General features: G+C 35.6%; 1 protein-coding gene and 1 long non-coding RNA gene across 3 annotated transcripts; one reads left to right on the top strand and one right to left on the bottom strand.

Moving 5' to 3' along the window:
- Nucleotides 1-5184: 5184 nt before the first annotated feature.
- On the bottom strand, nucleotides 5185-6977 carry LOC139775399 (uncharacterized). The gene is made up of 8 exons (XM_071711331.1): nucleotides 6887-6977; nucleotides 6703-6796; nucleotides 6462-6617; nucleotides 6205-6342; nucleotides 5964-6119; nucleotides 5667-5881; nucleotides 5426-5588; nucleotides 5185-5327 (listed from the first exon to the last, which is right to left on the bottom strand). The coding sequence occupies exons 4-8, from the start codon at nucleotides 6308-6310 to the stop codon at nucleotides 5230-5232; spliced, it is 738 nt and encodes a 245-aa protein (XP_071567432.1). The 5' UTR covers nucleotides 6311-6342; nucleotides 6462-6617; nucleotides 6703-6796; nucleotides 6887-6977; the 3' UTR covers nucleotides 5185-5229.
- A 2684-nt stretch (nucleotides 6978-9661) lies between these two features.
- On the top strand, nucleotides 9662-12949 carry LOC139775400 (uncharacterized). Of its 2 annotated transcripts, XR_011718825.1 has the most exons (7): nucleotides 9662-10251; nucleotides 10393-10557; nucleotides 10825-11021; nucleotides 11195-11322; nucleotides 11579-11751; nucleotides 11859-11905; nucleotides 12188-12949. It is a non-coding gene; the product is annotated as an uncharacterized lncRNA (long non-coding RNA). The 2 variants fall into 2 exon arrangements; XR_011718824.1 differs by having other exon boundaries at nucleotides 9665-10251; nucleotides 11859-12949.
- Nucleotides 12950-20220: the final 7271 nt, after the last annotated feature.

Here is a 20220-nt window from a genome sequence, read left to right as displayed (position 1 = left end):
TCTCTCTCGCTCTCTCTCCCTCTCTCTCCCTCTCTCTTCCTCTCTCTTTTTTTCGTTTTCTTCTCAGTTTTTCTTCTCAGTTTTTGGTATAGGGCTTCTAGTGCTTTCTTACCTTGTTATAAGTTTGTAGATTGCGATGCGCCTTGGTTCTTAGTTTTATATACACTGTTTAGTTTGCTTAGTATTACTTGCTTCTTATCATATTCTATTTTCATTATACTTATTAAGTTGCGTTAGTTCTTAATTTTATAGTGTATATATTATTGAATTTGGTTATATTTTATTACGTCATACTCAACATCCTATTAATTGTTTGTATGCTGGATCATTGGTTGCTCGCCTTATAAGAGAGAGCATGCACATGCTTTGTAATTACAGTACTGTTTTCTATCAAACTCACATCAACTTCTGTCTTTAATATTTCGCTCTTGTTTACATCATGTGTATCTTTGTATTATGCTTTGTAATTACAGTACTGTACTTCTATCAAACTCACATCGACTTCTGTCTTTAACATCTTGTAACTGCTATATTGTTATAACTGCTATAGTATGTAATTACCATATTATTGTAACTGCTATATTACTTTTTTGCCTTTTAGCCTTGCTTGGGCATAATAAATCTATCTATCTATCTATCTCTCCCTCTCTCTCCCTCTCTCTTCCTCTCTCTCCCTCTTCCTCCCTCCCTCTCCCTCCCTCTCCCTCCCTCTCCCTCCCTTTCCCTCCCTCTCCCTCCCTCTCCCTCCCTCTCTCTCCCTCTCTCTCCTTCTCTCTAAAGTTCAATTCCGTCGTATACAATTCTTTGAGATTCACTCAATTATTTCCTAAAAAATTGGAAAAATTTCGTAACCGATTTCCAAAAAGATACCGGTTCCCAAAAAGATCGGTAACGAAAAACTATACAATTTAAAGCACTCTCCTTGAAATTCTACCTCTGTTTTATATACAATTCTTTAAAATTCGATCAATTATTTCCCGAAAAATTCGAAAATCTTCTGATACCGGTTTCCAAAAAGATCGGTAACAAAAAATTATACACTTTATGGCACTCCCCGGGAATTTCCCGAAAAATTCGAAAAACTTCTAATACCGGTTTCCAAAAAGATCGGTAACAAAAAAATATACACTTTATGGCACTCCCCGGGAAATTCTATACACCTGTTTTATATACAACTCTTTAAAATTTGGTCAATTAAAATTAGAAAAATAAAAAAAACCGGTTTCCAGAAAATCGGTAACAAAAAACTATACACCTAATGACACTCCCCGGGAAATTCTACCCCTATTTCATATACTTTAGTAAAAAATGGGTCCATTGGTTTCCAAGATCATCGAACACAAACAATCAAACCGACAAACTCTGTCTCTTTATAATAATAGTATAGATTTACATTTCTTTTTATATTTTCCTCTTCGCCTAATTCTCCTAATTCGGTCAATTATTTCTCGAAAAATTAAAAAAATTAAAAAAACCGGTTTCCAGAAAATCGACATTTTTTATGTAAATATATTATTACGGTATATTATTACTTATTTTTTGAATATCAATTGTTCATATATAATTAGTCTCCCTCTCCCTCTCAATTATTTCCTAAAAAATTGGAAAAATTTCGTAACCGATTTCCAAAAAAATACCGGTTCCCAAAAAGATCGGTAACAAAAAACTATACAGTTTATAGCACTCGCCAGGAAATTCTACCCTTATTTTATATACAATTCTTTAAAATTCGGTCAATTATTTCTCGAAAAATTAGAAGAATTAAAAAAACCGGTTTCCAGAAAATCGGTAACAAAAAACTATACACACAATGACACTCCCCGGAAAATTCTACCCCTATTTCATATACTTTTGGTAAAAATTCGGTCCATTGGTTTCCGAGATCATCGAACACAAACAATCAAACTGACAAACTCTGTCTCTTTATAATAATAGTATAGAGTATAGATAAGCCGACCCTATTAAGAGCTGACACCTTCCGTACGTCTGCTAACAATAAGTGTAACATATATAGACAATACGAAACGTCTTCATCAATCAATGTTGTAGCACAGTGCGGAAGGTGACTGACTCAAGAGCCAGGGGTTTCAGGTTAAAATCCAGCTGTGGTAAGCAAATTTTCTAAGTACAATATAAATTTATTTAATTAAGCTTGCACGTAATCAAGATTTTCAGCAATAAAATAATGTTTAACGAGAGAATTTAAGTAAATTTTATATTTTTTTTGTAGTAGGGGAGACCGGGGCCTAACCGTCAGTTTTTTTTCGGTGCCGATTTTTAACAAGAAAATAAAGAATTTTAGTTAAAAGTGGTATACCACTGTAAAGAGTGAACCTTTAGCTACAAAATTTATATAGGAAATTTTTATCTACGTCGCTTTGTTTAACCGGTATAGAGCAAAAACGACAACGGTGGAAAAATTGAAATCTCAAAAATGCCGGGGTTTAACCGTCACCCCCCCGGGGTTTATCCGTCACACTGCATTTTCAATACATATACATACATCTAATCTTGAAAAATGATAGGATACATTTTAATAATTGTTTTTTAAGAGAAAAATATAAAAATTTATTAAAAAATAATTGTTTTACCTATTCCATAAAACATTTTAGGCACGTGAATACAGATCCTGACAAGCGCACGCATGTGTTGTGTGCCCTACGCTCGCACGCAATGCACTGTTTCCCATATGCTCTGTTTATTGTCAACTTCTTTGAGCACACGCAGCACGTATTATCCAAGTCTTCGTCAGAATCCGATCGCTGCTGCTTCCTTGATTTCGATTTACGCCCACTGCTCGTCGAAGGCTGCGGTTCTGTTTGTGTGGCATTTTTTTTATTTTATCTTTTCTCACCGCAAGAACTGCCTTCTTGAGTTGCTCCTTGTCGACGGGAATCGACGGCGTCCTCGCGCCGATTCCTCGACGCGCCGACGACGACACGTCGTCGGAATCGCTCCGTCAGGACCCAGGGATTCTGTGATTTACGTCGCTTTGTACGGAGCAACGACGACGACGACGACGGCCACGACCACCACCACCACGACGACGACGATGACCACCACCGACACCACCACCACTACAACGGCGGCGACAATGACGCCGAGACGATGCGGCGAACGCTGGACGATGCGGTCGCACGCGCGACTGTCACTGACACAACGACCAACAACGACGATTTACCGCGGCCGGGAGTCGGGACGATCTACCACGCGCGCGGCATGTCAACTCTCGCGCGGAAATCACGGGATCTCAGAGCCGTGCCGTGCCTCGCCGTCGTGCCGTGAGCGCGAGCGATCTCGAAAACAACGGTCCGCCATCTTTTCGGTCGGCCAAAACACCCGTTTTGCGACGATACGTGCGTACCATTTCCCTCCTATACAAACTGACGCACGTGCAAGGGAAGACAGAATCACGCTCGAGGGAAACCTAACCTGAAATCGCCGTGAGCCGAAGTCGTGCGCCCGGCGCGCCACAGTAACGAGACTGACGGATAAACCCCGGGTGCTTACTGACGGATAAGCCCCAAGCACAAGTTTCAGGTTTGATCGCCCACGAAATATTAGACATCAACGATAATGAAAAAACTACACTGGATTCGTGTTCAGCATGCATTACTCTTTATAATCACGTACTTTGAGATTTGGAGAGCAAATATTATTGCAGATATTACAAAATTTCCACGCGCAGAAAATTTCACTTTCACCTTCCGAAAACACGTTTGCCCTCGTAAAAATCATAACACGGCAGATAACCTGCCAAAACTCCGTTGGTCACATGGGTACCATAAGCAGCGTTTACAATGTTAATAGCGAGTTCGCACAATATACAGGTTCCGAGATATTTGATTTGACGGTTCAACCCCGGCGACGATTAGGCCCCGGTCTCCCCTATATCCAAAAAGTTGTAGTTATTCATAAAAATTTCTACGTAAATTTATGAAAAATTACAAACATGGCCCAAATCGCGTACTTTTGACGTAAAAATTACGTGAAAATAGCGTGAAAAGTTGTAATTATATTATAAGAAATTGTAGTTTTCGCATAATTTTTGCGTGAAAATTTGTAAAATTATTTCCACCAGGGGCAAGACTGGCAAAGATTGAGTAAGAGCTGAATAAAAAGTTATATTCAATATCAAAGAAAAAAGTAACAAGCGTAAGAAACCAATAAAAGTTAACAATAAAAATGCACTTACATGTTCACAAAACGACAGCGTACAACACAGTTCTTTACACTTCAGACTTATGATCTGAAATGCTTGCTTTTCGGAATTATGACACAAGCAAATGATATTCAAATGCGTGAATTTGGTTGTTGATTTTGTTGTGCCGTAACCGGGATAGTATATTATTGTAGCGGTTAATGTGACGCACGTGTTCGTTCAGATTATGATTTGCGACTGCCCGCCCAATCTTACAATTCGGCGGTATTTATAATGTCGGAGTCGACATTCCGTTGCTAGTCTAGGACTCTCGAAATAGCGTTAACCTCTCGCTGTCAGTGCCTTGCGCTGGCCCTTGCATCAGCGCTTTCGGTCATCCCGGAGTTGAAATGGAAATTTTTAAGCGTACGGCGCAACTGAACAGAAATAACGCAACACCTACCTACAGCGCGACGCCTATACCACATATCATCTCGTCTTGCCAAAAATCTAATAATGGTATCATAATAAAAATACACATGGATGTATTTGGCATTTGACGCTATTAAATTTGCGTTGGAAAAATTGTTATATTTGGCAAAAATAATAGGTGGGGGTGGGGTTAAATTAAAAAATGTGACAAATTTGAAAAATCTGATTACTCCATTGTAAAGAGCACAAAAAGCCATAAACATTTCGTACAAATTTTTTGTCGTTACGCCTTATATTTTCGAAGATATTCGCAAAAAACTATAAAATCCGTTATTTTCGAGGGGTTGTTTCAACCCCTAAACGTCGAGATACGCCGCAAAAAAAAAAAACACGTGTCTAATCCCCACCAGCACACGCACGCCGGTAAAACGTTTAGGTAACGTTCGAACCTGATCCGTTCGGAAACAGTTTGGAAGTGCCACCACAAAAACGTTCGTCTGACGTTTGGATGGAACGTTTGTTCCTAACGTTCAGAGAATGTGCTAAGAAAAGTTCAGAGAACGTGCGAATAAACGTTCACGAAACATTAGAAAGAAAAAGAAAAGCTAGTATTTCAAAGAAAAGCTATTTATTTCACAAAATTTATTTCACAAAATTTATTTTTTTCTAAAACATCTTTCTTTTAACCACTCCTTTATCCCATCTTCTGCTTTTCCTGTGTCTAGCTTGTCTCCTCTCAATTTTTTAACTGCCGCTGAAATAACACAAAATAAAAGAAGTGTCAAAATCCCAACAAAAAATATCAGTGAAAAAAATAATGTAAAAGAACATAAATTTTACAATTTCACTTACTGATCACTGTTTCTTTTAAATTCCAGCTCCCAAATAGCTGCTTTCCTTTTCCGCCTTTCCAATTAAAAAACGTTCCTGTGTGATTTGGCATAAGAAGAGCCATAACTTTCTTTGAGCAATCCTTCTCACATTTTCCAGAGCTTGCAAACATTAATTTTTTTACCTGAGATTTAAAGAAATAATGTGAGAAGTTTCAAGTAACAAAACATATAATGAATAAGTTAGGTATTTTTCAACTTACAATATAATCCTTTATGGAAGGGTTGTTATTTGTGAGATCTTCAGCAGTTTTAGCATCCTCTAACGTTGGGAAGGGCAGACTTGGGAAGCCCTTTGGATGGTGGAGCACTTCTGTCCTATTCAATAGAAGCTGACGTATTTCTTCAACAGTCGTTTCGAGCTTTATGTACGCCTTTTCGAGTCTACTGATTTTTTCATACTGCAGCCTCATGACCTCTGCAAAGTGACAAAATAAATTAAAAATGGTGTTTAATACTTAAAAGAATTACATATTTAAAAATAAGAAAATATTACTTACGAATAGGTGAAAATTTATCAATCTGCTCGGGAGGTTTGCTAAGAGTCGTTTTGTCAGTTGTTTCATTTATTGTCTTGATCTCTTGCTCACTTAAATTTATCGGCTCAATCGCTGGCGATTGGCTGACCTCATCAAGACTTTTGTGGCTAATTGAGTCTACAATTAAAAATAAATCGATGAGTTTACAGAAGAACATTCATTTGTAAAATACCAAACAGTTATTAACAAAACAATATCTCACCATCATTGGAATGTGGTTCATAATCTGGGTCCTTAGCGTAATCCTCGCAAGAAATGTCAGAGGCAAGGTCATGTCCTCGTGGGGAGCTTGTTGCTCGAGGGTCCATCTCCTCAAAATTATCAGTGTCAGTGTTATTTCCTGGAAACAAAGCATAGGATCAAAAGAAATGTATCCAAAATTATCATGACATTTTGTGGTTTTAGCATTGTTGCTAAAGACTGATATATGCAACTGGGAAAATGCAATCATTAACTTACCATCATTTTCATTTGTTGGAAGAGCACTTGAAATAGAGTTTGAGGGACTTTTACCACTTTTCAACAATAAACTCGAGGTAAATAAATTACTTCTTTCTAATTTTTTATTGGTGTCAGCAATTCCGAGAACAGGTCGTTGAGATTTATCTGCTGTTGCTGTAAAATAATTAATAAAAAATGATTGATGATAACATGAAAGAAAAAAAAGCATTGTCAGACACTCTCTTGTTTTTGTCAATACCTTTTTTTATTCTCTCTTTATTTTCTTTTCTATTTTTATGTTTACTGACATCAGAATGTTTTTTTTGCAGATTTTTGAAGTTTTCCTACAACCCCTGCAACGAATTAAATTCATTTTACGTTGTATGATTTGTATTGGTGACAATAAAAGTACTATTGCAAGAAATCATCATAATTCCCATTACCTTTATCACTTCTGACCTTGTCCTGGTTGTATTGTTTTTCTTTAGTGCTGATACTGGATTTGGAAACATTGAGAGATGATCTGCTGCTCTGATTTAATTCTTTCTTGCTACTGCAAATAAAGCATACAAATTAAAAACAATCTGTTTAAAATGTACAAAAGTAGACAGTTAGGATCTGATTCAGGTGCACGGATATCAGGGATTTAGTTATCTCAGCGGGTCCGGTGGGGTGGTATTCAAAATATAATTGTCAATCACAAAATATCATAAAAGTTATAGAAGTTTATAAAATAATGAGAATAACGTGGCGCAAGTAAAGTGATGTAAAATAATATGCAAGTAATGTAATGCCAATAAATCCACCAAAGATATGTTGCGAGTAATCCCATGTGCGAATGTCGGACTTCTGCCAGAGTTGTCCGCATGGCCCAGAAGTGGCACAATATTGGCTGCCAAGACTTGATGGGTGGTGCTGCCCCAGTACGGATAAACCACTAGATCAGTATTGTGCCAGTACCCCCATGCAATCATATGCTGTTCTGAGCCGAGTCTCGTCTCAGTACTGACCGTGTATAAGGCCAGAAATGATATTGATCTACGGCCGAGAGTCGGCTCAGTACTGGGCATGTATTGGGTCGACTTAGAAAATTTTCGCTCGGGCGGCGCCGGAGGTAACAACCGCGCGAAAGCAACACACCGCGAGGGGACTTTTCGCTAGAGCCCACGCCGGAGGTAACGACCGCGTTCATGCCGTCGTCGTCGCTCTCAGCGATCAAGTCCCGATGGTCTCGATATTTCGCCTCCAGCGCCCGTAAGCAACCGTGCGTAAGACCGTGCGTCGCCGATCGCTCGGCCGGCCGGTTGGGTACTATAAGAGGTGCGGTGCGCTCGGCGAGCCGAGCGACACGAGCGATACGTACGGACGTGCAAACGCGTTTCGCTTGGTCCGTACAAATGTGTAAAACGTTTGTGGAATACGTACACGAAAGGGGCACGTACGACGAAGTCGATGCGGGGAGCATCGTTTCCCGTTCGCTCGCGCTCGTAGTCGATCGCCACCGTCGTGTAACTTATACGAACACAGCATTGCCACGAGTATCGAAAGACCGAATTGGACTTGGAGAAATTCTCGCTCGAGCGGCGCCGGAGGTAACAACCGCGCGAAAGCAACACGCCGCGAGGGGATTTAGAAAGCTTTTTGCTCGAGCGGCGCCGGAAGTAACGACCGCGGCACGAAAGCAACACGCCGCGAGTATGATATGGCAATCAGTGTTATCTCCGTACTAGTACTCTGTGTCGGGCCAAAGTTGGCGCCAAGAGTTGGCCCAATACTGGCAATCAGTGTTGTCCCCGTACTAGTACTCTGTGTCGGGCCAAAGTTGGCGCCAAGACTGGGACCCGTGTTATCATTCCGACATTGCCCCAGTAATGACCCCGATCTTAGCTTGTACTGGCCCAGAATCGTCAGCCAGTACTGGTAACTCTGGCACCAGTACCAAGCCAGCATTGAGCCTTTATGAAATTCGCACATGGGATATAACACATGTGAATAAAGTACGAGTAATATCACGCAAATGAATCAGTGCAAGGCTGTTAGCTCGAATAATGTTATATAGTAATCGGGAATCGAATACAGATAAGCGTAACGGTTGCTCACAATACAACAATTGACGCGACGAGGGGGTAAGTCAAATCAAAGGCGAGGCTGCCGACGAGAATGTAAACAACTGTAAAGATCTCGAATCGCGTCGAGGCGGCGAGATGTATCGGTCACGACAGAACATACGAAATCATTCAATCAAACGGAATAATTGCACTAACGCAATATTACTCATCAGTCATGGCCATCGCGGGCCCGATAGAATGCATACCGAATAGGATCGCACCTATCGCGAAACCGACTCAACCGAATGATGTCGAAAGAGATACAAGAGCTTGTCCGATATTGCATAGAAAATAACACGTACAGAGTACTTAGCGTTCGTAGTCTTATCGTCAAGGACGATGTCGGCAAAGGATGGAACGTCCTTTCTCCTGGATATCTCGTACGGAGAGGAAACCCGCGCACCCTCTCTTCCTCTATAGCGGGCGCGAGAATTGCACTTCGCTCTATCGCAGGTGTAATGAGGCAACGCCGAGGCCTCGCCGGCTTGCGCGCCCCAAGATCGCTCGATAAATGCCGCGCACCGTGAACGTTAACGTTAATGAGCAGCAAAAGTCACTATTCGTGTGAATTATAAGACGTTTCTGATAATACTGCCAAATAAACTTTACAACGAGAGGTTACTGAATATCGCAAGTCCGAACAAAGAAGAGAATATATCTCGCGTGTTGTCGCTTCCGCGTGCTTCGGCTGACTACGCAATTTAACGCGTTGCTACAAGAATCGTGTCGCGAGCGCGGACCGGTAAGACAAAACACGATCGGGCTCGGCCCCTCTCGCCGCGTCGCTTTCGCTGTCGCTATCCGGGGTAGCTTCGCGAGCGCGCTATTTTTCAAACACAATTATCAGAAGAAGAGTACTGAAAAGACACTGAAATTCGAAAAGATATTATATGCGTGAGCTAAAAACTGAAATAAAAACCAAACTTTCTCATCCGCCTTTGTGCATGCAAGTTTGGCGCGCGCCGACCGTCACACGTACTCGTACATTTAGTCAAATTCCAGCGATTCAAGGCATCTGATCTTTCTTTTTATTGCTCAAACCGTGTAATACTTATATATACTTACCTTGACACTGGTTTCAAAGAAAAAAAGAAAGTTTCAATCGAAGTTCTGTGAATTCGGTGACTCATATGCACAATCACTGATAATTAATATCAAGAGACACGGTAGTGTCTCGCGCCAAGTACACGCGGAGCGAGACCGACCGTGACTCTTTTACGCGACGCGACGGGTTGCGAGTACTCGAGATGTTGAGATCTCGATAAACGAGTGAACGGATCAAGTTCTAAGTAGGCTTGATCGACAGCTTGGGGTCGAAATAGGGGGGGGTTTCTCTTATAATATTCCGCTACGTGCCCTACGAGCGGAGATATTGCGACGCAAAGTCCAAATGTGAAAAATTTTATTTAAGATACTCCTCCTCCTAACGCCGCGATATCTTGATCACGTGATCAGAGAAAATGTCCCTTTCACTTTTTCGCCACTGGCGGCGCTTTCGCGCAGTGCAGATATAGTGCGTTCATATACGTGTTTGTACTGCGCTCAGTGCAGATGTACTGCGCGCAGTGCAGATAGTTAGTGCGTTCAGCGTGCTGTCACGTCACAGTCAGTTCACTTAACCTATCGAGAGATACGGTAGTGTCGGAGCGAGACCGACCGTGTGACTCTTTATTATTACGCGACGCGACGATTAATTCAAGGTAATTGTTTTATTTATATTATTATCTATTATTCTATATATTACTGTTATTTTATTTTATTATTATTACTAATACTAACTACGTTTATGCGATATTACTAACTATGCGAGTGTTTACATTTTCTTACAAATATTATTACAGAGAAACGAGTCGGATAGCTACGACGGCACATTCAATACTGTTAACGAGATGCTACCATCTACAGCCGAAGCGTTAAGCGATTCGGAAACATCAAAGATCAATTTTATATTGACGGCAGGGAGCTCTGATGCCGAGGAGTCCTCCCGTTTACGCGAAGGAATTATCGTAAGTTATTAATTAATTTATTATTGTACTACAAAAGTAACGGCTCGCGTAAAAGTAGTAATAATCAATCTTGATACGTGACGGATATCTCGTAAGTTACGACTTTGAATAGAATATTTTCTCAATACTGAATTCAACATTATGCATTGAGAATTAAAATGTCTTTGCAGATATACTTGAATCGTTTCAAGGATGTAATATTAATACTTCTGTCTGATACTTATATTAATAGCGTTACCTAATAACACATATGTCAAACTTTTACAGGAAATTCCACTTCTGCAGTTTTGGATGGCATTGCTGTATTAACAATGCTGCCAAGAGGTGAAGATTATACAATGACAATTCCTTATGCACATTGCAAAGGCATTTTTATGGGAACGTTGTCTATGGAACTCGGTGGAAAAGTCAACATAATATGTGAGAAAACCGGCTATCAAACTGAATTAGAATTTAAACTTAAGGTAACAAATAGTATATTTTGCTGCTTTTTTGCATAATTACCAAAATTTTTAATAAAATCGCGATTTAAAAGCTGATAGATCTTAATTATTTTTTACGTTACAGTAATAATGTTTAATTATGTTAATTTGATGTTAAAAATAATGTTAATTTAATTATATGATAATATTTTTAGCCGTTTCTTGGCGGTGCGGAATTAATGAACCAAGTTGTGGGACGAATACGCTTAGGAAAGGAAACTTTAGCTACTATTTCAGGATATTGGGATGGATTGATTTTTTAATAACGGACAAGCGGACAGGAGTAAGATTTTAATTTACTGTTATTTGCGCTTTAATTAACACATACGTTTACTATAATCCAGAAAACATTTGTTTAGATAGTTTGAGTACTAAAAACAGCTTCTTAGCAAAAAAGTCAAGACATAGCTTTCAAAAATTAATTTAAAAAATTTCTAGCTAATGTTAGCACCTCATATTAACCACGGATGAAGCTTTTAAAATATATCATTGTGCATATTTAAATTTGATTAATTATGTAAATTACAAAATCATTGCAGATTCTATTATTACAAGCTGAATCACGTTCCTCCTTATCAGTCCTCAAATCTTCTAAGAGGCAGCTATCAAATAACATGCCTTTGACAGAGACTCATGATTCTGGAAGCTCATCTGCAGAGGCACATACTGATTCTAGTCAATCTTTAGGAAAAAGAAGACGTTCAACTGCTAGGTAAGAATATTAAAATATAACAAAAGCATCGTGAATTAATAACTTTATAGTAATGCGCGCAAAATTTATAATCGATGATAATACATAATTAAATATATTAATTTTAGGATAATTGACATAATGAAAGAAGTAGAGCATCAAGTGATAGAACATGGTGAGAAATTGAATTGTATACAGCAGATTGTAGAACAAGTTGTGAGGAAGCAAAGAGAATCTGGTGAACAGAATCATAACATAAATATGTTCAAGAGTTTTGTGGATACTATACTCATTATTGTTATCGTTTTTTCCGTGCAATATTTTGTAAACGTATGGAATAACGATCGTACTAAGGGTTAAGAGATTTAGTAAGATTGTTCTCCATATCTTTTGTGTTATACTCATTTTTTTGAACTATATGTATCACTCGTTTTCCTATTCCCTAAAATTCTTGCAGCGTGGTGTCGGTACTTCATGATCATGGTGAAGTGGATCATTTTGCAGAAGAAATATAATGATATAATTTTTATTCCAAACACGATATATATATAATATATATGTGACGCATTCTCATTGATATATTGCAGAAGTAAGAAAATTACAGGAACTAACAATCTATATGAGTTTATACTGTATATAGGGCTTAAGTATAATACTGTAAGAGCTATAACAGTTCTCGAATTATTAATGTAATTTTTATTGCAACCAGCCAGTACCAAATTGTAATATAATCACGTTATTGTTGTAAAAATATTGTTCAGATGTTACTTTCGCAGCTAATTTATTATAAATCCCGCTATATTTAAATCTGTATTAATATATGATGTATAATAGCATATTGTAATTTGATTCTAATGTGATATCAAATTTATAATAATCTATATTAAGCTGTTTCATTTATATTTTTAAATCGATTATCTTTGTTACGACTATCAATTAATTTGTGTCGAAATATTCTACGTAATATTGATACAAATTTTCTCTAAAACTTCGGTATAGAAAGCTTATGATACTTTATATATTTTATTTATCTCTAAGCTTGTCATGTGATATCTCGATAATGTAACAATAGTATCAGACTTGTACATATAAAAGAATCTATCCAATTCGCTTGACTTACATCGGATACAACACAATTTTTTTTAAATCAATAAATAAGCATATTTATGTAATTTTTGGAAACTTTAAACTCAATAAAATAGTATAGTTTAATAAACTATTCTGTGACATGTAGTTACCTAATTATGTAGTTAAGAATTACGCGTGGATGAATTATTTAAAAATTATAAAACGTGTAATAACTCGCCAAAAAGCTTTTTGGTATATTAATTTATAATAATACTTTTTAATTGTATTAAAAAATAGTTTTTTATCTGGTCATTGTCTATCCATATATTTTTTTGTTATAATGATGTGTTTTTGGCTGTAATTTGTTTTTTGGTAAAGAGAAAGAAGCGAAGCTTTTCTTGATATATTTATATAAGCTATTATCTCTCTCTCTATCTCTATATCTCTAAGCTAATCAATAATATATGCACAAAGGAAAATACATATGTTAAAATCCAAGCTAAACGCGCATGTAAATTTCTATGTGTAATATAATTAAAATTGACCTTTTCGAAGAGACTATCATTTTAGTCAATTTATCAAAATAATGCTATTGTAGTTACAATTTGTTAAAAATAAATTACTGGTTTTATATATTTTTTGACAGAAAGTTACAATTGGGTAAGAATTTTAAGAATGTTATATACGTGACTTATTTTATACATTAAATATGATTTTATTACGAATATTTTATAAAAAAATAGTTTATTTTGCACAGTTTCCAACTTAAATCACTATCTTATTCTACGTTGAAAGTGTTACATTTTTATAAAACAGATATATTTTGCAAAGTATACAAAAGAGATTTATTATATTTTTTGACAAAAAGTTACAATTGGGTAAGATCTATCCGTACAAAATTACCTTTTTCAAAAAAAGGTAAAAAAAAGGCGCCAAGTACACGCATAGTAGTATATATGTAGTATATATGTATTATGTTGTTACCTCGAAAACAACAAAGTGGTAGTATTATACCTCGAAATAACACTCTGTACATAATGTTTATAAAATGCGTAATACTACAAAAAGGCGTGATATCCGTACAAAATTACCTTTTTTAAAAAAAGGTAAAGAAAGGCGCTAAGTACACGCATAGTAGTGTATATGTTGTTACCTAAAAAAAAAACAGTGGTAATATTATACCTCAAAAAAATCTAAGTAACAAGTGGTAGACCTAATCTTTGTATCTCGAAAAATCTCGAAAAAACCTAAGCAGTAGTATCTTTACCTAAAAAAAACCGAAGTAACAAGTGGTAGACGTAATCTTTGTATCTCGAAAAATCTCGAAAAAACCTAAGCAGTAGTATTTTTATTTCAAAAAAATTATAACTCAAGTGATACACACCTTATCAAAAATGAGTCGCGCTTCAAGTGATCTATTACAATTACAAAAAAGAAATAATATCTTTTTTTAAATTACAGCGCCAATTACAGAGAGAATATACATTGAGAATCTTTGTATTTCGAAAAATCTCGAAAAAAAACCTAAGCAGTAGTATTTTTATTTCCAAATATGTTGTTATCTAGAAAAAAAACAGTGGTAATATTATACCTCAAAAAAATCTAAGTAACAAGTGGTAGACCTAATCTTTGTATCTCGAAAAATCTCGAAAAAACCTAAGCAGTAGTATCTTTACCTAAAAAAAACCGAAGTAACAAGTGGTAGACGTAATCTTTGTATCTCGAAAAATCTCGAAAAAACCTAAGCAGTAGTATTTTTATTCCAAAAAATTATAACTCAAGTGATACACACTTTATCAAAGATGAGTCGCGCTTCAAGTGATCTATTTACAATTACAAAAAAGAAATGATATCTTTTTTTAAATTACAGCGCCAATTACAGAGAGAACATACACTGAGAAAAAAAATTTGTCAATCCCAAGAAATATTTAGTCCGATACGTTCAACTAAACATTTTAGTTAGTTAACTAAACATTAGTTGAATTAATTAATTCTTGATTAAGGAAACGAAATAAATTGTTGAAACAACTAATATTTAGTTAACTAACTAAAATGTTTAGTTGAACGTATCGGACTAAATATTTCTTGGGATTAACAATTTTTTTCTCAGTGTATTTTTCGAGATACAGACTCACAAAATTGTCTCACAAAAATTGTCTCACAAAATTATTAAATTACAAAATTGTTACTTTATTCAATCCAAGTGATATCTACCTCGAAAAAACCTAAATAACAAGTGGTATCTATTTAAAAAAAAAAATATGTGAAATCTTTTAATACTGCGCCAATTACAAAGAGAGAATATATATATTATATATATACCTTAACAAAATTATTATTATATCACGAAATTGTGTTACCAAACTCTCAATCCAAGTGATATATATATTTCAAAAAAATATATTAAATCTTTAAATTACGCCAACTACAAAGAGAATATATATATTGCTTTGAAAAATAATTGTAGTGCAACTACTCTTAAAAAATAAAACAAAATTGTGTTACCTAACTCAACCCAAGTGGTATGTATCTTTGTATTCCTGAGGATCTTTCTATCAACCCAAGTGGTAGTAGTTTTAATTCTCCTTGATAAAATTATAATATTACAAAGAATCATTTAATCATTTTAATCACAAAGAATTAAAGAGGTAACATTATAAAATAAAAATATTTAATTAAAATAAAATAAATAAATTTTTCTTGTAAAAAACTTGGCGCTGCTTTTTTAACCCTTAACTGGAACGCGGGGTGTCAAACACCCCAAAACAACTTTCGTCAAGTTTAAACATCTTTCTCGGTCGGATAATCTATGAATTTCGCTTCCAAACACAATTCGAATCTGACGTATAAAATTGATACCTTCACATGGGGTGTTGAACACCCCAAGAGCAGGAATTTTTTTGAAGCCTCAAAACTAAAAATTTCATACTTTAGGCTAATGGGTATCATTTTCCAGTGTTTAATGTATGTACTTGATTTCTTTCAAGCCTATTGGAGCCTCCATTTCGCCGTACCCAACGTTCAAAGTGTGTGGGGTGTACAACACCCCGTGTGCAGATAACGTTCGAAATCGCGGACGTGTGCCAGTTAAGGGTTAAAGTCTATCCAGACAAATTTGCATCGCGCATAAACATAAGCGTAAGAAATTGATTGGTTCAGATATATGTGCAAAAGGAAATAGACCAATCCATCTCTTTATGCATATGCTTATGCACCTATGCAAGTTTGTCTGGATAGACTTTAAAAAAGCAGCGTTAAGTTTTTTACAAGAAAAATTTATTTATTTTATTTTAATTAAATATTTTTATTTTATAATGTTACCTCTTTAATTCTTTGTGATTAAAATGATTAAATGATTCTTTGTAATATTATAATTTTATCAAGGAGAATTAAAACTACTACCACTTGGGTTGATAGAAAGATCCTCAGGAATACAAAGATACATACCACTTGGGTTGAGTTAGGTAACACAATTTTGTTTTATTTTTTAAGAGTAGTTGCACTACAATTATTTTTCAAAGCAATATATATATTCTCTTTGTAGTTGGCGTAATTTAAAGATTTAATATATTTTTTTGAAATATATATATCACTTGGATTGAGAGTTTGGTAACACAATTTCGTGATATAATAATAATTTTGTTAAGGTATATATAATATATATATTCTCTCTTTGTAATTGGCGCAGTATTAAAAGATTTCACATATTTTTTTTTTTAAATAGATACCACTTGTTATTTAGGTTTTTTCGAGGTAGATATCACTTGGATTGAATAAAGTAACAATTTTGTAATTTAATAATTTTGTGAGACAATTTTTGTGAGACAATTTTGTGAGTCTGTATCTCGAAAAATACACTGAGAAAAAAATTGTTAATCCCAAGAAATATTTAGTCCGATACGTTCAACTAAACATTTTAGTTAGTTAACTAAATATTAGTTGTTTCAACAATTTATTTCGTTTCCTTAATCAAGAATTAATTAATTCAACTAATGTTTAGTTAACTAACTAAAATGTTTAGTTGAACGTATCGGACTAAATATTTCTTGGGATTGACAAATTTTTTTTCTCAGTGTATGTTCTCTCTGTAATTGGCGCTGTAATTTAAAAAAAGATATCATTTCTTTTTTGTAATTGTAAATAGATCACTTGAAGCGCGACTCATCTTTGATAAAGTGTGTATCACTTGAGTTATAATTTTTTGGAATAAAAATACTACTGCTTAGGTTTTTTCGAGATTTTTCGAGATACAAAGATTACGTCTACCACTTGTTACTTAGATTTTTTTTAGGTATAATATTACCACTGTTTTTTTTTCTAGATAACAACATATTTGGAAATAAAAATACTACTGCTTAGGTTTTTTTTCGAGATTTTTCGAAATACAAAGATTCTCAATGTATATTCTCTCTGTAATTGGCGTTGTAATTTAAAAAGAGATATCATTTCTTTTTTGTAATTGTAATAGATCACTTGAAGCGCGACTCATTTTTGATAAGGTGTGTATCACTTGAGTTATAATTTTTTTGAAATAAAAATACTACTGCTTAGGTTTTTTCGAGATTTTTCGAGATACAAAGATTACGTCTACCACTTGTTACTTCGGTTTTTTTTAGGTAAAGATACTACTGCTTAGGTTTTTTCGAGATTTTTCGAGATACAAAGATTAGGTCTACCACTTGTTACTTAGATTTTTTTGAGGTATAATATTACCACTGTTTTTTTTTTTAGGTAAGATTATACTCGCGATCGAATCATTCGGTCATTCCGAACAACCTCGCAACGTTCGGGCGGCGTGCGAGACGACCTTCGCTCGAACATCTTCGCGCGGCTCGGCGATTTTCGTTCGGTTGGTTCGGAGGGCGGACGATTACGCGCGATCCAAACGAGAAATCGTTCTCCAAACGTTCGCCCGTCGTTCGCGTGCTGGTGGGGATGTTTTTTGATGCTCAACAACATATTCAAAGCGCATCCAAATCGGGTTTTTTCAACCAATAAACGTCGAGATAAGCAGCAAAAAAAAATACGAGTCGAATATTTTTTGATGCTCAACAACATATCCAAAGCGCATCCAAATCGGGTAGGGACACTTCCGACCGTTCCCTTGTTAGTCTTTTTGGTACTAGATTAGAGTCCGATGTCAATAAGTGTTTTCTCATAATCTCCCATCTAGCTGGTGATCCAGAAAAAAATACATATATATTTTGCACAAATAAAAAAAACCTGGTGGCTTCTGGACAACAATCAGCTCCGCAGTTTCCAACTAGATTTAAGGAATGCGCCGCGCAAGGGAAATAAAAAGCCAATTTGTTTTTCTTTGCAAGCCATGCCTGCAATCCATTATAACACCCAGACATATTTGCAGCGTTGTCGTATGATTGACCTCTGCAGTTTTGAAAATCAATATTTAAATCTTCCAAAGTTTTCAAAACTGCGACACCCATTTGCTCTCCTTTGTGTTCAACATTTGGTAAAAATACTAGAAAACGCTCTGCAGGACAACTATTGGCAGAAACATATCGAATAACAATAGTTAATTGGTCAACATTTTCGATATCTGGCGTTGAGTCGACAATTATAGAAAAATATTTCGCATTTTTTAATTCGTGAACAATAGATTTTCTAACGTGTTCTCCTAAGATCTCGATAAATTCATCGCAGATTGTATTCGATAGATATGAAACGTGTCTTTTCTTTTTGTTTCCATGCTGTGCAATATGGACCTTTAAAAAATCGTCGTATTCCGCCAATAGCTCCAAAGTTCCAAGGAAATTTCCATTGCGAGAATTAAAAAATTGCTCATTACTACCACGGAAAGCCAATCCACGTGAAGCTAAAAAAGATAAAATTCTTTTTAACACCATACACCAATAATTTTTTTCTTTGACCAATTGTATTTCGAGAGCTGTATCTATAAATCTATACGCCTTTCAATTTCAGATCTTGTCAAGAACAATCCAGCCGATTTTTGATGAGAGGAAGATATCTCGTGTTGAGCAATTCTCTCTTCATGTTTCCAATCTTTAAATCCTTTGCAGAAGCTATTTTCTTTATCACCAAAAAGCTTGCAATATATACAAAATATTTTTCCGCTTGTTCGAGAATATATCATCCAATCTCGTTTTCGAACTTCCATATTTTTTAATTTTCGAAAAAACAAACTTTTTCTTGCATATCTATTTTGAGTAGCTCCAACGATAAGCGAGGTTGAAAAATCTAATGCATCTATGTCTTGATTTGGCTGATTTTTTAATATATAAGTAATGAATGCGTGGCCTTCCTTCCATGTTTCCGGATCTTCAATGTCAATTTCATTATCATTGATTTTAATTTCTTCAGATATCTTTAATGTATCAGATGTCGTGATATCAATATTCAAAACTTTAGATTTGTTTTCAATCTCGTTTTGTCCTGTCAATTCCTCCACACTCACGCTATTAAAAATGAAAGAAATATTTTAGTTTTCGAGAGTTACCAGAAAATATATTGATCATATGATTCAACGTATAATAGTGTGAATTTCATAAAATAACAAGTCGATCTATTGATCTATAGATAGATTAATTGGATATCATAAAACAGAAATATAAAATAAATACGGACGCTTTATAAATCCAAAAGAACGGCCAGACAATACATCCACTAAATGCGAGCGTCTGATTACTCAAGAATTTAAAAATACGAGTATTGTACGATAAAAATTAAAGAGTAACTCACTTTTCAACATTATTATTTGAATTTTCGGTTTCAGACACATGTTTTTGTGTTGGCACAAAGAAATTCTTCAATTTTGGAACTTTATCAAGCACTTCTTGTTCCTTTTTAGACTTTTTAGCATTTAATTTTCTTCTTGCACTACCACTCAACTTTTTGTTAAACATTTTGTATTAGTTATCGATTAAAATTACTTTGAGGTATACCAAATGTTAGTTAAACGCAACAGAAGAATATAAAAAATCTAAATAAGTAATTGTGATCAAGACGCAACACGTTTGCCTAAAAGCTGCGCTAGCTGCGGTTTATCGTGGCAGTCTGCTACTACGTTTACGCGAGCGTTACTTCTGTAGTAACGTAGTAACTTACGATAATTCACTCGTTTACGCGGAGTAAATTATCGTAAGTTACTACAAAATCCCGTTTACGCGAAGGAATTATCATAAGTTACTACAGAAGTAACTTACGATAATTCCTTCGCGTAAACAGGATTTTTCTTCGCGTAAACGGGATTTTGTAGTAACTTACGATAATTTACTTCGCGTAAACGAGTGATTTATCGTAAGTTACTACAGAAGTAACGCTCGCGTAAACGTAGTAACAGAAACAATTGAATGTTCCGCTCGTTCATTGTTTTTCCGCTCGAATCTCTTTCGCTAGTAAAATGTTAAACAAAAGCCGCGAGTCAAACTAAAGATTCAGGAAAAA

Source organism: Temnothorax nylanderi, unplaced genomic scaffold (genome assembly GCF_030848795.1).
Source record: "Temnothorax nylanderi isolate EJ_2023f unplaced genomic scaffold, tnyl_v1.0 TNYL_tig0098_pilon, whole genome shotgun sequence".
NCBI classification, from domain to species: Eukaryota; Metazoa; Arthropoda; class Insecta; order Hymenoptera; family Formicidae; genus Temnothorax; species Temnothorax nylanderi.
Note: the sequence above shows the minus strand (reverse complement) of the source record. Positions and strands in the feature narration are given on the sequence as shown.